At 34.4% G+C, this 15155-nt stretch overlaps 1 protein-coding gene across 2 annotated transcripts in view; it reads left to right on the plus strand.

Moving 5' to 3' along the window:
* The first annotated feature begins 3453 nt into the window (after positions 1-3453).
* The window catches only part of LOC147072847 (chymotrypsin-2-like), a 67317-nt gene continuing 55615 nt past the window's right edge, over positions 3454-15155 (plus strand). For both annotated transcript variants that reach the window (XM_085945764.1, XM_085945765.1), the window contains exon 1: positions 3454-3661. In XM_085945764.1, the coding sequence (XP_085801890.1) occupies positions 3514-3661 (148 nt within the window). In that variant the 5' untranslated portion in view covers positions 3454-3513. The remainder of the gene's footprint in view (positions 3662-15155) is intronic.

A 15155-nucleotide genomic window follows, 5' to 3' on the forward strand; every position in this document is an offset into this window, starting at 1 on the left:
TAGTAAATAAATAGATACCTACTATATGTATAAAAAATGAATTTATTTTCATTGTAGAGCCGGAGTGCAAAGTTATGAAGCGTATACTCCACTACAGATGACAAAAATAAAAGGCCGTTTGGCCTTGGTGCCTCATATTATACCTATATATAACTGAATTGATCCACCTTGTGCAGATTCATGTGATCCTCTTATGATCGAACAAGGTGATGTAATTATCTAAAAACTGAGATTTGAAGATAACACTATTTTTTTGGGCATCGACGTTTCTATAATAATGTATCGTTGTCATTTTAATATGCTGACTTTGAATTCGTATATAAATATTAGCGATTATATTATTTATGTATGTACATAATATAATATCACTTTATGGTTCGGCAGTTAGGTATTTTTTTATATGAGTAGGTAAATGGTAGTTACGTATTCTACAACCATAAAAATTCAATTAACATAAGGTTAAAAAACAAAAAGTAAACAAACGCGGCTGAAGTAACATATGTAAAAGATAGTACGTTCTTTAACGATTTATACCGTATTAGTTTAAAAAAATATGTAATTATATCACGATAACCGGTTTTCGATAGTCATAAAAAACTGTAATGAACCGGTATTTTATTTTTTTCCGTTATTGCAATCCCTCGTAATAACGCATCCACAGCTAAGTACTTATATGAGCGTTTATTTGGACTTACTTAGGAAAGTGTGTCGCGCAGAAAGTGCAATTGTGAAAGACGACAGAGTTTTTATACAAATGGCTTACAAATAAAGTAGTGTAATATAAATACTAATAATATACGTCTAAAGAATCTTTTAATACGTTACAACTATTATATTAAATATTAATCTGGTAATCTATGTCTAATATTGGTCATTTTTTAATAAATCGTATTTCGAAATTGGTAGCATTACTAGCATTAGTTGTCTGCTCTCCCAAAGTGCAGAACTATCCTGCAACGTGTACTACAAATTGGGAGGACAGTATCTATGTTCAACAAAATCACTTCAGATATTAATATATTCCACTTACGTGAGGATTCGTGAGTGTACTTCTATATAGGTGCTTTTTATGATGTTTCTGTTTACTCTTCTAATCACTTTAATATTTTTAGTACTGTTACATAAACCAGTGTTGTCCTCTATGGTTGTGAAGGTCACTATTTTTTTAGATAAATGAATTTGAATTTGAGCATTTACTAACTTAGCAACGCATGTACAGCTTGGTTATATTTTCGTTGAATTAATGATAAATTACACCTATATATTGTGAGGGTAATATATGGCTTTGAAATATAGTGTTGGCGACGAACCAGTCAATCATCCAGACTCCAGATAAAAGAACGGCTCTCAAAAATATGTCTAAAACACATTCTGATGTTTTTTGAACATATTGTTCGGCACGGATCATATAACCTGAACAAACTGGTAGTTATGCATAGCCTCCAGAGCTGAAACGATCAAGTGAAGAAAATTATTGGCGCATCTTTTACTAAGCCCTGAGAGAAGCAGATGACTGTAAGATGTGAACTGTCTTAGTCGCTGTGAAGATGACTGAATTTAAGTTCGGTGACGATCCTCAGATGAGGTTACCACGAGATAATGATGGATAAGTGATGTTTATTGTCTTTCTTGAGAGTCTTTTGCATAATTTATTGGGATTTTGTATACTATATTCACCACACGCTTATTATTACAGAGGGTTGGAGCAAACCCTTTTTTGAGTTGCTCCGCTTCAGATCCGCTCCGGGACCAAATTATTGGTCTAGCTCCTGCTCTCGTTTGCTCCGCTTCAGGTTTAATAGTTATTATCTGTATACAAATGTTAAAAAATAAATTTCAAAAAAGGTAGGTATTCGTCCTTTTCGTTAACATTCATATTTAACAAAACCGACAGCAAATCATCTATCATTATCTGCCCTTTCTGTCAAAAAAAGTGTGGTTATTTATCACTCGGCAGTGTTGCCGTATTCTAAATAATTCAAGCGTTACACAGTGTTAAATATAATCTTTTCATTGTATTTTAGGACGAAAATTTTATAATAAAAAAAACATCTAGAGCAGTGGAGCACTACACATTTTCGGTGCTCCGGGTAAAATCCTATTGCTCCACAGCTCTGTGCTCCTGCTCCGAGCTCCGCTCCAACGCTATGTAATAATATTCTCGGTCTGAATTAGGACGACATATACCTGAAATATACATGCTGTCTTGCTTTGATAATCATCTTACGCATTAGCTCACAGAACAGATAATTAATAAAAATTAGTACCTTAATTTTGACGCAGGGTTTTAAATGTGTGAGTGTACTATGAAAATAAATCACGCATTATATACGTGCAATAGTGTTTGTAATACACCAGTATTCAATGAGCGTCAATGTATAAACCGAGAGCTGTTGTCAGTATTAGAAGTATGACGTCTTCTTGACACGTGTTTAAATTTATCGCGTATTCTTCCTTATTCGAGATCGGTTGTCAGCTTCTCCTTACCCATTAGGTTTTTCAGTTCCCATTATTTCTGAGTTCCCTGCATTGACCAATATAATAGAGCGCAGTATCACGTGGTATTTAATATCTGATTTTAGCAATACGGTGTAACATCTTACAAAAATCGGAGGAATTGTAACAATTTTTATTATTCTATAGCTATGTTCTGAAAATTACATCAGTAAAACAAAAACTATTACTAACGGACGGATTGAGTTAGATCAATTCAATTGGTGGCCAGAAAATAAGCAACTTAAGATTCGCAGACGATACCGCACTAATCGCTGCCGATGAAAGAGAACTGTCAGAGCTGCTACACCGGGTAGAGGAAGAGAGTCGCAAATACCTCCTTATTAATTGGAATAAGACCAAGTTAATGGTTGTTGATCGGGCTATCCTTCTACCAACAGCAAATACACTCCAAAACCTCGAAACAATTGTCGAGGATCGACCATCAGTGGAAAAGACGGATGCGAAGCGGAAATAAGAAGGCGCACACAGATTGCAAAAATGCGATAACACGCCTTACTACTATAGAAGTATCGGAAAATTTCGATTGCCACAAAAATGATGCTTGTGCAAACATTAGTGTTCTCGATATTTCTAGACGAAGCAGAGGAAGAGCGTCTGCGCGCTAACTGGGGGCACCATCCATTCTGCCCTGAGAGAAGCGGAAAATCGAGAAGGATGGAAAGTCTTGGTCGCTCAAAGGATGGCGAAATTCAAATGTGGTCACGATCCTTAGCCATGAGTGCACGACCAAGAAGAGAGTTAGATCAAGTAACTGATTTATTGTGTAACGAGTAAACCCGTCACATAGAGAATCTAATAAAGGAGTTTCTCTACTGGCAACACTCCACGTGACAGACAAGCATAACTGGCCGCGATGTATGACGGCCGGGTCGGATAGGTGGGGGAGATGCGGAGCAGCGGCGGGGAGCTTAGCCTTTCCCATGTTTCTGCCCTCTTCTGCTTTCTACCGTCGTGCTGAGCGCACGTGCCGGGCATGGCTGCCTGCCGAGGCGGGCAATGGCGTCCGTATTTCCAGGCACGCGCCCATTTGTGATAAGTGTTTACGGTACAGTTACCGATGGTGTGAACCCCAAGACGTTGAAGTTGAAAGGACAAACCGAGGAGAACTGTATCAGCTCCGTTATGCCACCGCATACGGATCTATGTAAATATGTGTAATTACTTATCTTTGTTCTCATCATGTTTTATTAAGGTTAAGGTTTATTCCTGGCGACGGAGATACTCGTGTGACGATCTCCGTACCATTTAATTTCTTTGTAATTATTTGTAAACTGTCGCTGAATTAGTATTTACCTATTAAATGTTGTAACTCACAGCGATCTAACTTAAATCATCTTTTAATTATTAACCTAAAATCCCACTAAACACATGGTCTTTTGTAGCTGTTTCCCTCCCAAAGAAAAGCTTGCTGGCGTCCATCCTGGTGGATGGAGGTCGTTTAAGGTTCAGTGAAACATGCAATCCTCATTCCGGACTCCATAAGAGTCTGGGGATCCACGCCATGGGAGACACTTCCCGGCGTGGGTTTAGCTGCTTTGAATAGCGGCAGAGTCCACTCCCTTTGAGAAAAAGAACCTCATGCTCTACACCGAAAGGTGGCAAAGGCAGGTGGAGGTGAGAGCGTGGTCGGCAGGAGCACCATCTATGCTATAAGTCCGGAGTAAGTACATGTGGTATCCACCTTTTAGCCTCATACTATACACATGAGTGTCTGACATTAATTTATCATATATTATCATTAAGACATGTAGTCTCATTTTTTGTTACAATGGATTTATTAATACGTATATACAATATTACATATTACGTCAAAAGACAGGAACAACATATCTAATTAAGCTATCTGTCCTTTAACTGCGTATAGGGTATACAAATTTATTATAGATATACTATTATTAATTAGAGTTATTATTGTAAACAACGGAAAAATCCTCTAATTCAATCAACCTTCTGCCAGTATGCACTAGCAGTAATCTCATAAGTGCTGACACTTGGTTCCATCTTCTAAATATAAAATATACCAATAGCAATATGCAACGTGACTCGAGTATCTAGAACGTATTTCATCATCACATCACAAGCCTGTTTCAATCTACTGTTAGAGGATGGCTTACTCAACTTCTTTTCACCCTTCTCGATTTCTGGTTGTTTGTTGCAGCGTAATTTTGACAAACCTAATTATGTACATAATTAATTAAAAATAAATAAATTATAGCCACATTATAAGGAATATTTTTACTCTGAGCTGTCAAAGAATAATAATTATAAAATAATATATTGGTAATATTAATAAATATGTTGTGCATTACCAAATTCTAAAATTAATGAATTGATTAAGTGGGATACTGAGAGTTGAATCATACATATTTATTAAGTTTATTTGTAATACCTACTAGACTGTATTTAGAAACCATTTGTATATATTTTCAATACGCATGAAACAAAATAAAATAAATAAACATAATATTATATGATATATTAAACATTTACTCCATAACATTGCTTCCAGTTAAATAACACCGCCAAAAGGTGTTATCCCTATGAATCTAATTTCATGGTACTATATATCGGGCCGGAATCATTATCGGGCGGACTTATAGAAATATAAGCATCGTTGACTACGAGACAGAAATTTTCAAGTACAAAATGCAATTATTCGTTGTTAATAATAATTTTAAAATTTTGTTTCGTATTCGCAATGTGTTAAGACGTCGCGGATATGTCACATAATTCGATCTGTTGTTGATTGGCTGAAACAAGACGCTCCGTGTCTGTTTTTAGATGAGTGCATTTGCACTAATTGCAGATATAAGTAGCGTCATCGACGCTTGTAAAAACAATCTGTATGATCGATTCACGACGTGGTACACACATCCACTCATTCCTTTTATATCTTTATAACATTGTAAAAAATCATAATGTAACCACAGTAATCTGTCCAGTAATTATTAAATCACGTCGTTCTCTCCACCAACCGTGTTCTTTTTTCAAACCAAGCAAAAAAATTACCTTAAGCTCTCTCTCTCTCTCCACCTTCGGAGGTGATAAAACACACTAAAGTTTATCTTAAATTATGTAAATTCTACAAAAGAATTTAATTATTAGAAATTGCATAATGTTGGATTACATTTTCATTGCGGTTTTTGTTACCATTGAGAAGAATATAAACGTGGCATTACATATTATATTTTACAATCGCGATATAATTTTGATAACGCTTGAATTATTATAGTGTTGCCAAAAGAATGTATTAAACATAACTTATCGCGGTGTTGGTAAGTTACAAATTTAATGAAAAACATAATGTATGATTACATAATGCAGACTACGTTATTAGAAATATATACTTTTTATTTGCTCAGAGTCTGCTTTTTATCCGGAGAGATTATCTCTGGAAGAGTCAGTCGCAAATTTTAGCCGCGAAGCTTCTTGTCATTCTGAAAGACTTGTTTACACCTACATTTTCGTAAACACATCAATAAACAAAATATTTATTTAACGAATAATTCAATAATATAACAAATAATTAGAATGGTACATTCTTAAATCTTGTGAATTATTCTTTGAATAAAAGAAATAGTTAATAAAAAAAAATATTAGCAAGTTCGAGTAAGTTACAACATAAAATATTGGAGAGATCCGTGACGTCGGTTAGTAATTAAAGTAGTAGGCACATACTTTGATTTAATAAACAAAAACCGATTGCCAATAGTAGCTTGATTTTGAAGAGCGCTGATGAGCAGGTATTATAAAAAGGCAAATAGTTAAAATTTGTCGAAATTAGTTCTCACCTAGTTCTAGTGGCATAGTGGACAATGCGTGGACCGGGCGTAAACCCAAGAGATACAGGTTGGATTCCTGCCGGGTGTCTTACTTTTTAGAGTGGAAATTCCTAACTGCAATCCAGTATACTGAGAATTATTTAATTAAACGAGATAAAGCTCAAAATTAATATTTTGTGTTGAATGTGCCTTTAGTAAATACTAAATATTAGATGCGTGTAAGTCAGCCTTAACACATATAAAAAACAAGTAATTTTTAAATGTGTTTGTGTATATGTGCGTCTGTCGTAATCCCTCGGGAGAAGTGGGAAATGAAATTAAATTAGAATAAAACTCTAGCTGCAAGGCAAAATGGGCTTTATGCTTAGGACACATTTGTGACGTTTTTTGTTACGGGAAAATAAAGGGTTGGTTTTCTTTATTTATTTCTTTTCATAATAAACATCTACCATTGTTTTATTTTAATTTAGATGCACAGATATATTATTATAAGAGTATAAATATCCATGAATATTATTTTGTTCACAATTAAACGAATTGAGAAAAAACAACATATAGTTTTAAAACATCTTTTATGTTGGTATAAGATAAAAAGTCAAAACCACAAAGCTATCATCACAGAAAGCTCAATCTATGGAAATATTAATTTCAGTGGAAGCTTGTGGGAGCAAAATGATCGGAAATAAATTACAGGCTATGAAAGACAACAACAAAGCATTGACCCCGAACATTGAGTAACCATTATTGCTATCGTTTCTAAACTTAATCAATACTATTTTAGTCTGAAATAGGTCATAAATACTATTACACAAATACTTATATGATAATATAATAAATGGGCTACTAATTTTGTTTAAATAATTCAGAAATCCCATTACATATATAAATCATATTACAAATTATGATTATGAAACCACTTTAGAACAACCCAAACTATAACTTTAATAGTATATTTAATCAATAAAATTCGTAACACTTCAATTTAAAGCAATATACACGAAACAAATTCAATTACCTCCTGAAAAACTGCTTGTTAACCTTCCTCAGATTCTTGCATGATTCCTAGATCCCCCCATACCGCAAATCATACTAAACATACGTCATATAGCGTTCATTCTCTTCTTCATCGTAACCGATGATCATGATCACATCGGAATCGATAGTAGTGACCAGTGACGTCCCTAGACAAAGTCCCGCCCTAGGCAGCGCCAAAATGCCGCCCCATTTTTCAAACAGTATTTTTTATCATCCTTTCATGACTCCAATATCTAAGAAATATATTCTAACATATTCTGTAATGATAAGTTTAGTTTAAGATCACAAAGGTTTAGGCATTATTAAATCGATAATCAATGACGGAATGACGCTTCGATACAGACTAAAATTGTAGGTGGGACGCTCTGTAAGAGGAGGGCGCATCTTTAATATCTACGATCAAAGCAACTTCCGTGCGTACTGGTATTTAATAACTCAGACTGTAATTATTCGCAAATTTGCACGTGTCGTTTCTGGTCACCAAGGACGTCGAAGGGTAACGGAAGTAAACTAGACATTGCGAACCCGAAAAAACCAGGGAGCTGACTTTTTTAAATAATAATTATAGCTATTTATATTATATATTCCAAATGATTTTCCTCGATTTGCCGCCCTTCAAGTAACTGCCACCCCCAAGCGACGCTCAATCTGCCTACCCCCACGGGTCGTCACTGGTAGTGACAATCTGTATCAGCCTTCTCCAGTTTTCCCTATCCTCTGCAAGCTTTATGGTGGATGCTGTCGGTTGTTTTGCAAATCCCTTCAATTTGTCACCTCACCAGTATTCACCATCTGTTTCTTTTGCCAGGCACATTACCCAGAACAATTAACCTTTCGAGGTTTTTTGGCAGCAGTCTTGACAGTATGACCAACAAACGCAAAACGCGACACGTACATACAAAGGATAACGCCTCGCTGTTGTACAGTTCTAAGAGTATCGAGGCGTTAGTTCTATGCTTTGTCTATGACACAATCAGCAGTCGTCGCTAGAATTTCATCTCTAAACCGTGGAAAATTTTCCTTTCCTAGGCTCGTAATTGTATAAGCCCAATACAGGAAAATTAATAATTCCAAGGACTGGGAGCCTTAATAATATTTGGCGACACTTTTCAGTGTACTGTAGAAAAAAGGTGATTTGGAAGCTGGGGTAGGAGGATTATACAAGGATTCAATCCAGGCACTAACCTTTGATGTTGATCTGGAAGGCGCGCTGGCCGGGATCCGTGTTCACACACTTACAACTAATACGATCCCTCTCACGGTTACACTATACTTGCGATGGACGTGGGTAATGATTATAGAATTATTTATGAATTACGGTGATTGACACGGCATGAGATGAAACGGAACTTATAATTGAAGCACTTCTAACTAACTAGTGTTTTAACTAGTGCAAGTATTGACGCTTTGATGGTCTGAAGATAATTGACTTTTTCAAACATGCTTGTAAAGTCGTTCGTTAATTGATTAAAATGCCTGGATGACAAGAATGAGTAGCAGATAGGGTGGAAATATTTGCTGGGATTTGCCACGATAATCGGCGCCAACACTATTTAATAATGAATATATAAATAAAACACCTCAATTTACTTTTTATTATATGAACTGTACCTATACTGCTGTTTGTTCATTCAACTGAAAGATTAAATAAACATTTTTTAAAACGGATTTCCATTTTAAAATAAAGAGATAAATTGACACAAAATGGCGATGGCATATTATAAAACAACAGATCGAAACATCTTGTGTTTTCGTTCAATTTCATCGTAGCGAGGAGAAGTGATGCAAGCCAATTTGGCGAGGGAAACATTTCCAGAATGACAAAGACAAAGAGATGATCTCCTTTTATTCCCCATGGTCGCATTAAAGCATAATTGGCGGGAACGTTTTTAAAAACCCCTGTCTCCGGAACGTCTTAGAAAATTTATCTTGAATAATCACCCCTTAGCCACCCCCGGCGGGGTATTCAAATTGAAAAGCATTACAGAAATTAGCTATTCAAGAAGAAACATTTATTTATATTTATATTACTGTGAACTTATTCGAAGAGTAACATTTAGAAAAGCTTCAAATTAATCGAACTTTATAAAATATATACGTTTATCGGAAGGAGAATAAATATATAAAAAAAACACGTCGTTCTCATAGATCATAATTCATGGTTTCACTCCAATATAAATTATATAATATTAATGATATAGACAAAAAATAAGACAATTTGCTAATGCACACATAGATAAGGAACCGAGATCTCATATTATATACACATACGAAAGAACCAATGACAAACCACTCTCCCACTGCCATAAGGTAGACCTACTCAACTATGTATGAAGAACTCGAATTCAACTTCGTAAACATCTGTATAAAAATAAGAATATTGTCGTTTAATGTAAAGAAGTATAAGATCGTCCGATATTTAATTTATTCGTTAATTAAGACAATTATTATCACCTTCGCTTTGTAGCAGTTCATATGGGAATCCTTAGAGTGGAGGGGATTTTGTTGAGAGTGATGGTGTCGTTAACCAACCGCCTAACCTGATGCACAGGGTCAAACAGACATTCGAAAACAATATATTTGTTGTTTTTGTCAGGTGCAGAATCGAACCTTCAGTGACTCATAATCACATTTATGATGTTCAACCTGTAGCAATCAAGTTACCCACCATTAAATGAATAACTCAAAAACATTAGACCAATAATAATTGTCTGCGTTTCCTCAATCTTAACTAGATCAGTAATGTTTGTTTTGATTGGTACATCAATCTATTATAATATACGTACTGCATTAATATAAATGACAATCTATAACTCCTCACTAACTTATCGAGTTCTTCACTCGACGTAGTCATCGTCATTCCACTCGAATCAAGTCTCTCAGCTCATCAATGGACTTAATCTCTTGATCATATCAAGCTCACCAATACACCATTATCTGCGATTATAATCTCACGTTGTCATCCTTATTATTGTAGTACCTCTTCAGTGTATTCTTGTATCAACCAATAAACTCTCATCTTAACAACCAAGCAACAACGATCTTCTATCTATTCTACCTTCATCAACCAAAAACCTCACTTGCTGGCTTGTATTTTCGTAAAGATAACTAGAGTTATCTGAAAGGCTGTTAAACCCTATTCACACATGAATACAACTGAGCTATGGGATTCTGCTGCGAAGGTGTAATTGAAAAAAGGCATGTTTTTTTGGAGGCGCCATATTATATTGTTCATATGCTTTACCTAAGCGGTTACCTAACTAAAATTATGAAAAATGTGGCCGCTGCACCGGACGATAAAGCCAAAGCTTTAGATTTGGTATTGACCTTTATGGAAATTGCTTACTGTTTACGTTATTTGCCTATTTCATAAAGATCAGGATAGGTTCAATCGATGAACAAAGACGTTCAGTATAAATTGACATGTCCACAATAACAGATAATAAGTACACTTACAAAACCGTCGTTTACTACTATTCAGATTTGTTTTAAACGACGCTTTTGTTTTTAAAGTTTAATTAAACAGTTTTTTCCATTGCATTTTATGTGTAAAATAAGAAATCATAAATGGTTGCGGCGCTTTTTAGTGGACTGTAGGAAAAGGATAGTCTCTGGATGGTGGAAAAGGGGTCGGTTACACAGTGATTCAATCCAGGCACTAATCTTTGATATTGATATGGCGTGCGCGCTGGGCTGGTTCCGTGTTCCTGCAATCTAGTACGATCACGATCACGGTTACACTGTACTTGTGACGGATATGTAGGTAATGAGTTTATAATTGTTAATGAATTAAGGTGATTGCCGCCACATTGATCAAACCGTAACTCGTAATCGAATTACTTATTTGATGACACTAGGACAGTCAAACTAGTGAAAGTCTTGACGCTTTGATAGTATGAAGATAATTTCCTGTCATTTATTTATTAATGTGCCTGGTACTACAGTGCCTGGATAACGACAATAATTATGAGACGTAGAGATAGGGAATATGTTTGGGATTAGCGCTACCATAATATTGGCCCTCACAAATGGTTATTTGTATACTTATGTAAATAAAAGGTGTATTATTATAATATAAGCGAAATAAAATTAGACGCACATTTCGACATTTATGGTAACTATTTTTTTATTCAACGAAAAAAAGGCCAATAGTTAAAATTTGTCATACTTAAGTATAGCATAGTTGACTATGTGCATGGGTGCGATACCCGAGAGTTGCAGATTCGATTACTGAGTGGTGTCTTACTTTTTTCAAAAAGATTTTTTCTATTGGTTACAATATTATATTTTATGCTTTCAAAGTTATGCATGTTCAATATCGACATTTGTTTGTAATATTTCAATTAATCGATATATCTTTTTAAACATTGTTGTCGTGTTATTTTGAGGGTTAGTTTATTTTGACTATATGTTAATTTAACAGTTTTTGTGAATAGATGCCCGAGTTGTCCGTGGTACCTGTAATATGATGATTACCTGTAAAAATCGTGTAATAATCATGGCACTTAAATGGAAAAAAATATATTATTTTAGGTGCCTACCTACTTAAAAATATGTGTTTGATTTCTAGTTACGTAATTCGTATCTTCTTACACTTTTTCCTGTCTCAAGTTTTCCGACACTGTTTCCGGACTGTTCTTCTTTCTTTGCAACTAAACTTCGGCGTCAAAGAGTTAGACGTTAAGGGGCAAACTAGATGAATGACTGCGTGCGGAGGGTGGGGCGCGCCGGCTTTAAGGGTCGGCTTTTGTGATCAAAACGGCGAACAATGCGCCCCAATTTGTGGCCACGATATTAGATCCGTCGCTCACGTACTTGTTGTGGGAAAATAGGTTTAGCGCGTCGGAATGCAAATTTATGCGCGGAGTAAGTAAATTCGCTCCAGTTGCTTGTAGTAGGATATTCAACATGCGTGCGTAATCCGGAGTGTTTGACTGGCGGCAGACGATGGGTTAACAAGATACAAGTTACTACGACAATATTATTTGGGTTTCTCTAAATTTGACGAGATTCTTGAGACATCGGACATACTTCTTACATTTTATTAAGATATCTAATGCCTAAATTAAAAACATTTGTTTGTAGGAATCTACTAATGTTTTTCTTACTGTGATTTGAAACCGGAAAGCTCATTGCAAATAATTATTGCTTTTTATTTTGTAATGCCTCTGCGAGTAAATTCGAGAAATTTGGTTTAATAGATACTATTGATAATTTACATTTTAAAACATTGGTTGGACCGATTATGGTGGCCGTCATCCTTATTCCCCACCTACTCAAATCCCCTTATTTATTATTGTCACAAGACCAAGTGACCGAAAGTTAAGGGTCATGAATTGACCGTAATTGCGAAGAGCATTCAGTCAGCTCAAGAATTGATTTAATAAGTTAAAAAAGTGAACAGTCTGAACTTATAAAAGGTGATATATTTTAACAGCCTCTCTCTTCGCCGTGCTAACTTAATTTTACATAATATACATATTGAGATGCAAGATCCGACCGTTTTGAAAAATGATTACGTCACGGTCGCCGTCTTAATTAGTTCCCCGCAACCTGTCAAATATCGAAGGGCTATTTATTAGCAGCTATTAGTGACATTATAATTATTTGTTTTACTGAAATCACAATGACATGACTAATAAAATTGTAGATTATGTTGATATGTCTGACGAGCAAATACAAAATTCTTGCTTTGGCTCATTACCGACTAGATGGCGCTAGTTCGGTTTTATCCGTTTATGTTTGGTCTTATCCGCTTAGGTTCGGCAGCATGAAAATATCCGAATTTGACCTACATGTCTACCAACCTAAATTTTCGCCGTATTACGATAGCTGCCGATAACCGTTTAGTGTTTAGAATACCTTCCGTGTTAATTTGGACCAATGCAATGTGATAATCGTTAAGAATAGACCTGCTGATGCGTACCTTACCTCATCTCATTACTTCCACAGCGGCACAGCTACATTACCTTACTTTCTCTCTCTTCATACCTACACAATCTACGTGGACTTCGCGTAGTTGTGCACACCCACCAGCAGTTAAGTCATGTTGCAGCGGCTGGCCATCGTAGTGGACATAGGCTTCAAAGTGCTTCGACGTTCATGTATGAATACACTAATTGTGACCTACATAAATTTAATTCTATCTAGCTCATCGCAGACAAAATATAAATTTGCGAGTAAACTAGCACGAACACCCTGTGCTCAAACACTATCAGTTTGTGACAATAACTGAAGCCCCATATCTCAGCCCCGTGTTACAGTATAAGTTTCAATAAAATTGTATAATAATGATTTTTTTTCTGAATAGTCATTTTGATTTAATTTATTTTAACATGGCAGTAGAAGCACCTATTAGCAATGACAATTCTGGATTTACTAGTTAACTTTATTATCGACATTTACTAGTGAGTCGACGAACACAAATCGGTCACCTCTTTAAGAAATTGACCATAAAATAATATTAATGTTGACATCTTACATAAATTACGTTTAAAAATAGTCAATGATTTTTTCTTAGGTTCGGAAAAATTAAAATCATGAAAACATGAAAAAGTAATTCTTATTTATTTTCCGTATTATTACATTACAACTTTACATAATAAAATTATACACATCCATCAATTTCTTTCACGTGTTTTTTATACAATTTACAACCCAACTCCCCCTGTTTTCTCCGCTTAACAAAGAAAAACAATCTATTGGTCATACATTCAAAGGTTTTTTGTTCTTAATAAAATTATTAAAATAAAAATATGACCATTTAATTGTTTAAATAAATTTAATTCCACAAGGAATGTGGAAATATTTGATCTATTTAATATAAAGCTAAAATGAAACCGTAAGTAATCGAAAGTCATACATACTTTAGTATTAACATATCGTTACTTTGAATTTTTTGTGATATTTATTTCAATATTTTTTTTACAAACAGTTATAACTTATTTAATTTGTGACTTCCATCACTAGTCTTTTTTATTATAATATTATAAAATCAAAAAATTAAATAAATATAATTAAACTATTTTTTTTTCAAGATTTTACTAACAACGGTACGAAGACAAATTTCGGGAAAGTGTTGTTTTGTCGTGGTCTGTACTATGTACAAATTTTTTATTATATTATTTAAAAATGACTTAACTTATTTTGAAAGATAGTGTTTATCACAAAAATCATTTTAAATTAGTAATATCATTATTCGGAATAAGCTTTGACAAAGATTATTCTGTTTGTTCATACATATTAACAAAAATATAAATGAGGAGCTGGACAGAAAAAGGGCATAAGTAAAATTAGGTCGTTCTGCTATGATTTATTTGACTATCGATTACCTATATAGTTTTTAGTTCTTTAACATATTACCAAATATATATCGATCTGATGACTATGCTCGTCTGCTATATGTTAAACAGTCGTATGCCCTGATTTTGTTAATTAAGCTAGATGAGTTTTTTTTACACTTACGCCCCTCTCATACCCAGCTACTAATACATATATTTTAGTTTACGCGTTTAAAAATAAGGTTTAAATATTTAATAATATCTACCACTGAAAGAAAACATCAAATAATATAGTCGTTATAGTAGAATCTGTTTAATAATTTATATACTACGGTTTTAATAATCGCGTTAAATAGTAGTCGTATTTTCAGAATATTTTAAATAGAATGGACACTGATTTTTAATGGAAAATTTATATAAAAAAATAAAATATTAATATATTTACAATAATAATATAATTAAAAAGCTGCCAATAGTGAAATAAAAAAGCTAAGCACTAAAGTAATATTTTTATGTGAATTTTTAAATAAACTTTCAGTTA

The sequence above is a fragment of the Rhyacophila brunnea genome, unplaced genomic scaffold, assembly GCF_057557595.1.
Source record: "Rhyacophila brunnea isolate RB1 unplaced genomic scaffold, BYU_Rbru_1.0 scaffold_19, whole genome shotgun sequence".
NCBI lineage: Eukaryota > Metazoa > Arthropoda > Insecta > Trichoptera > Rhyacophilidae > Rhyacophila > Rhyacophila brunnea.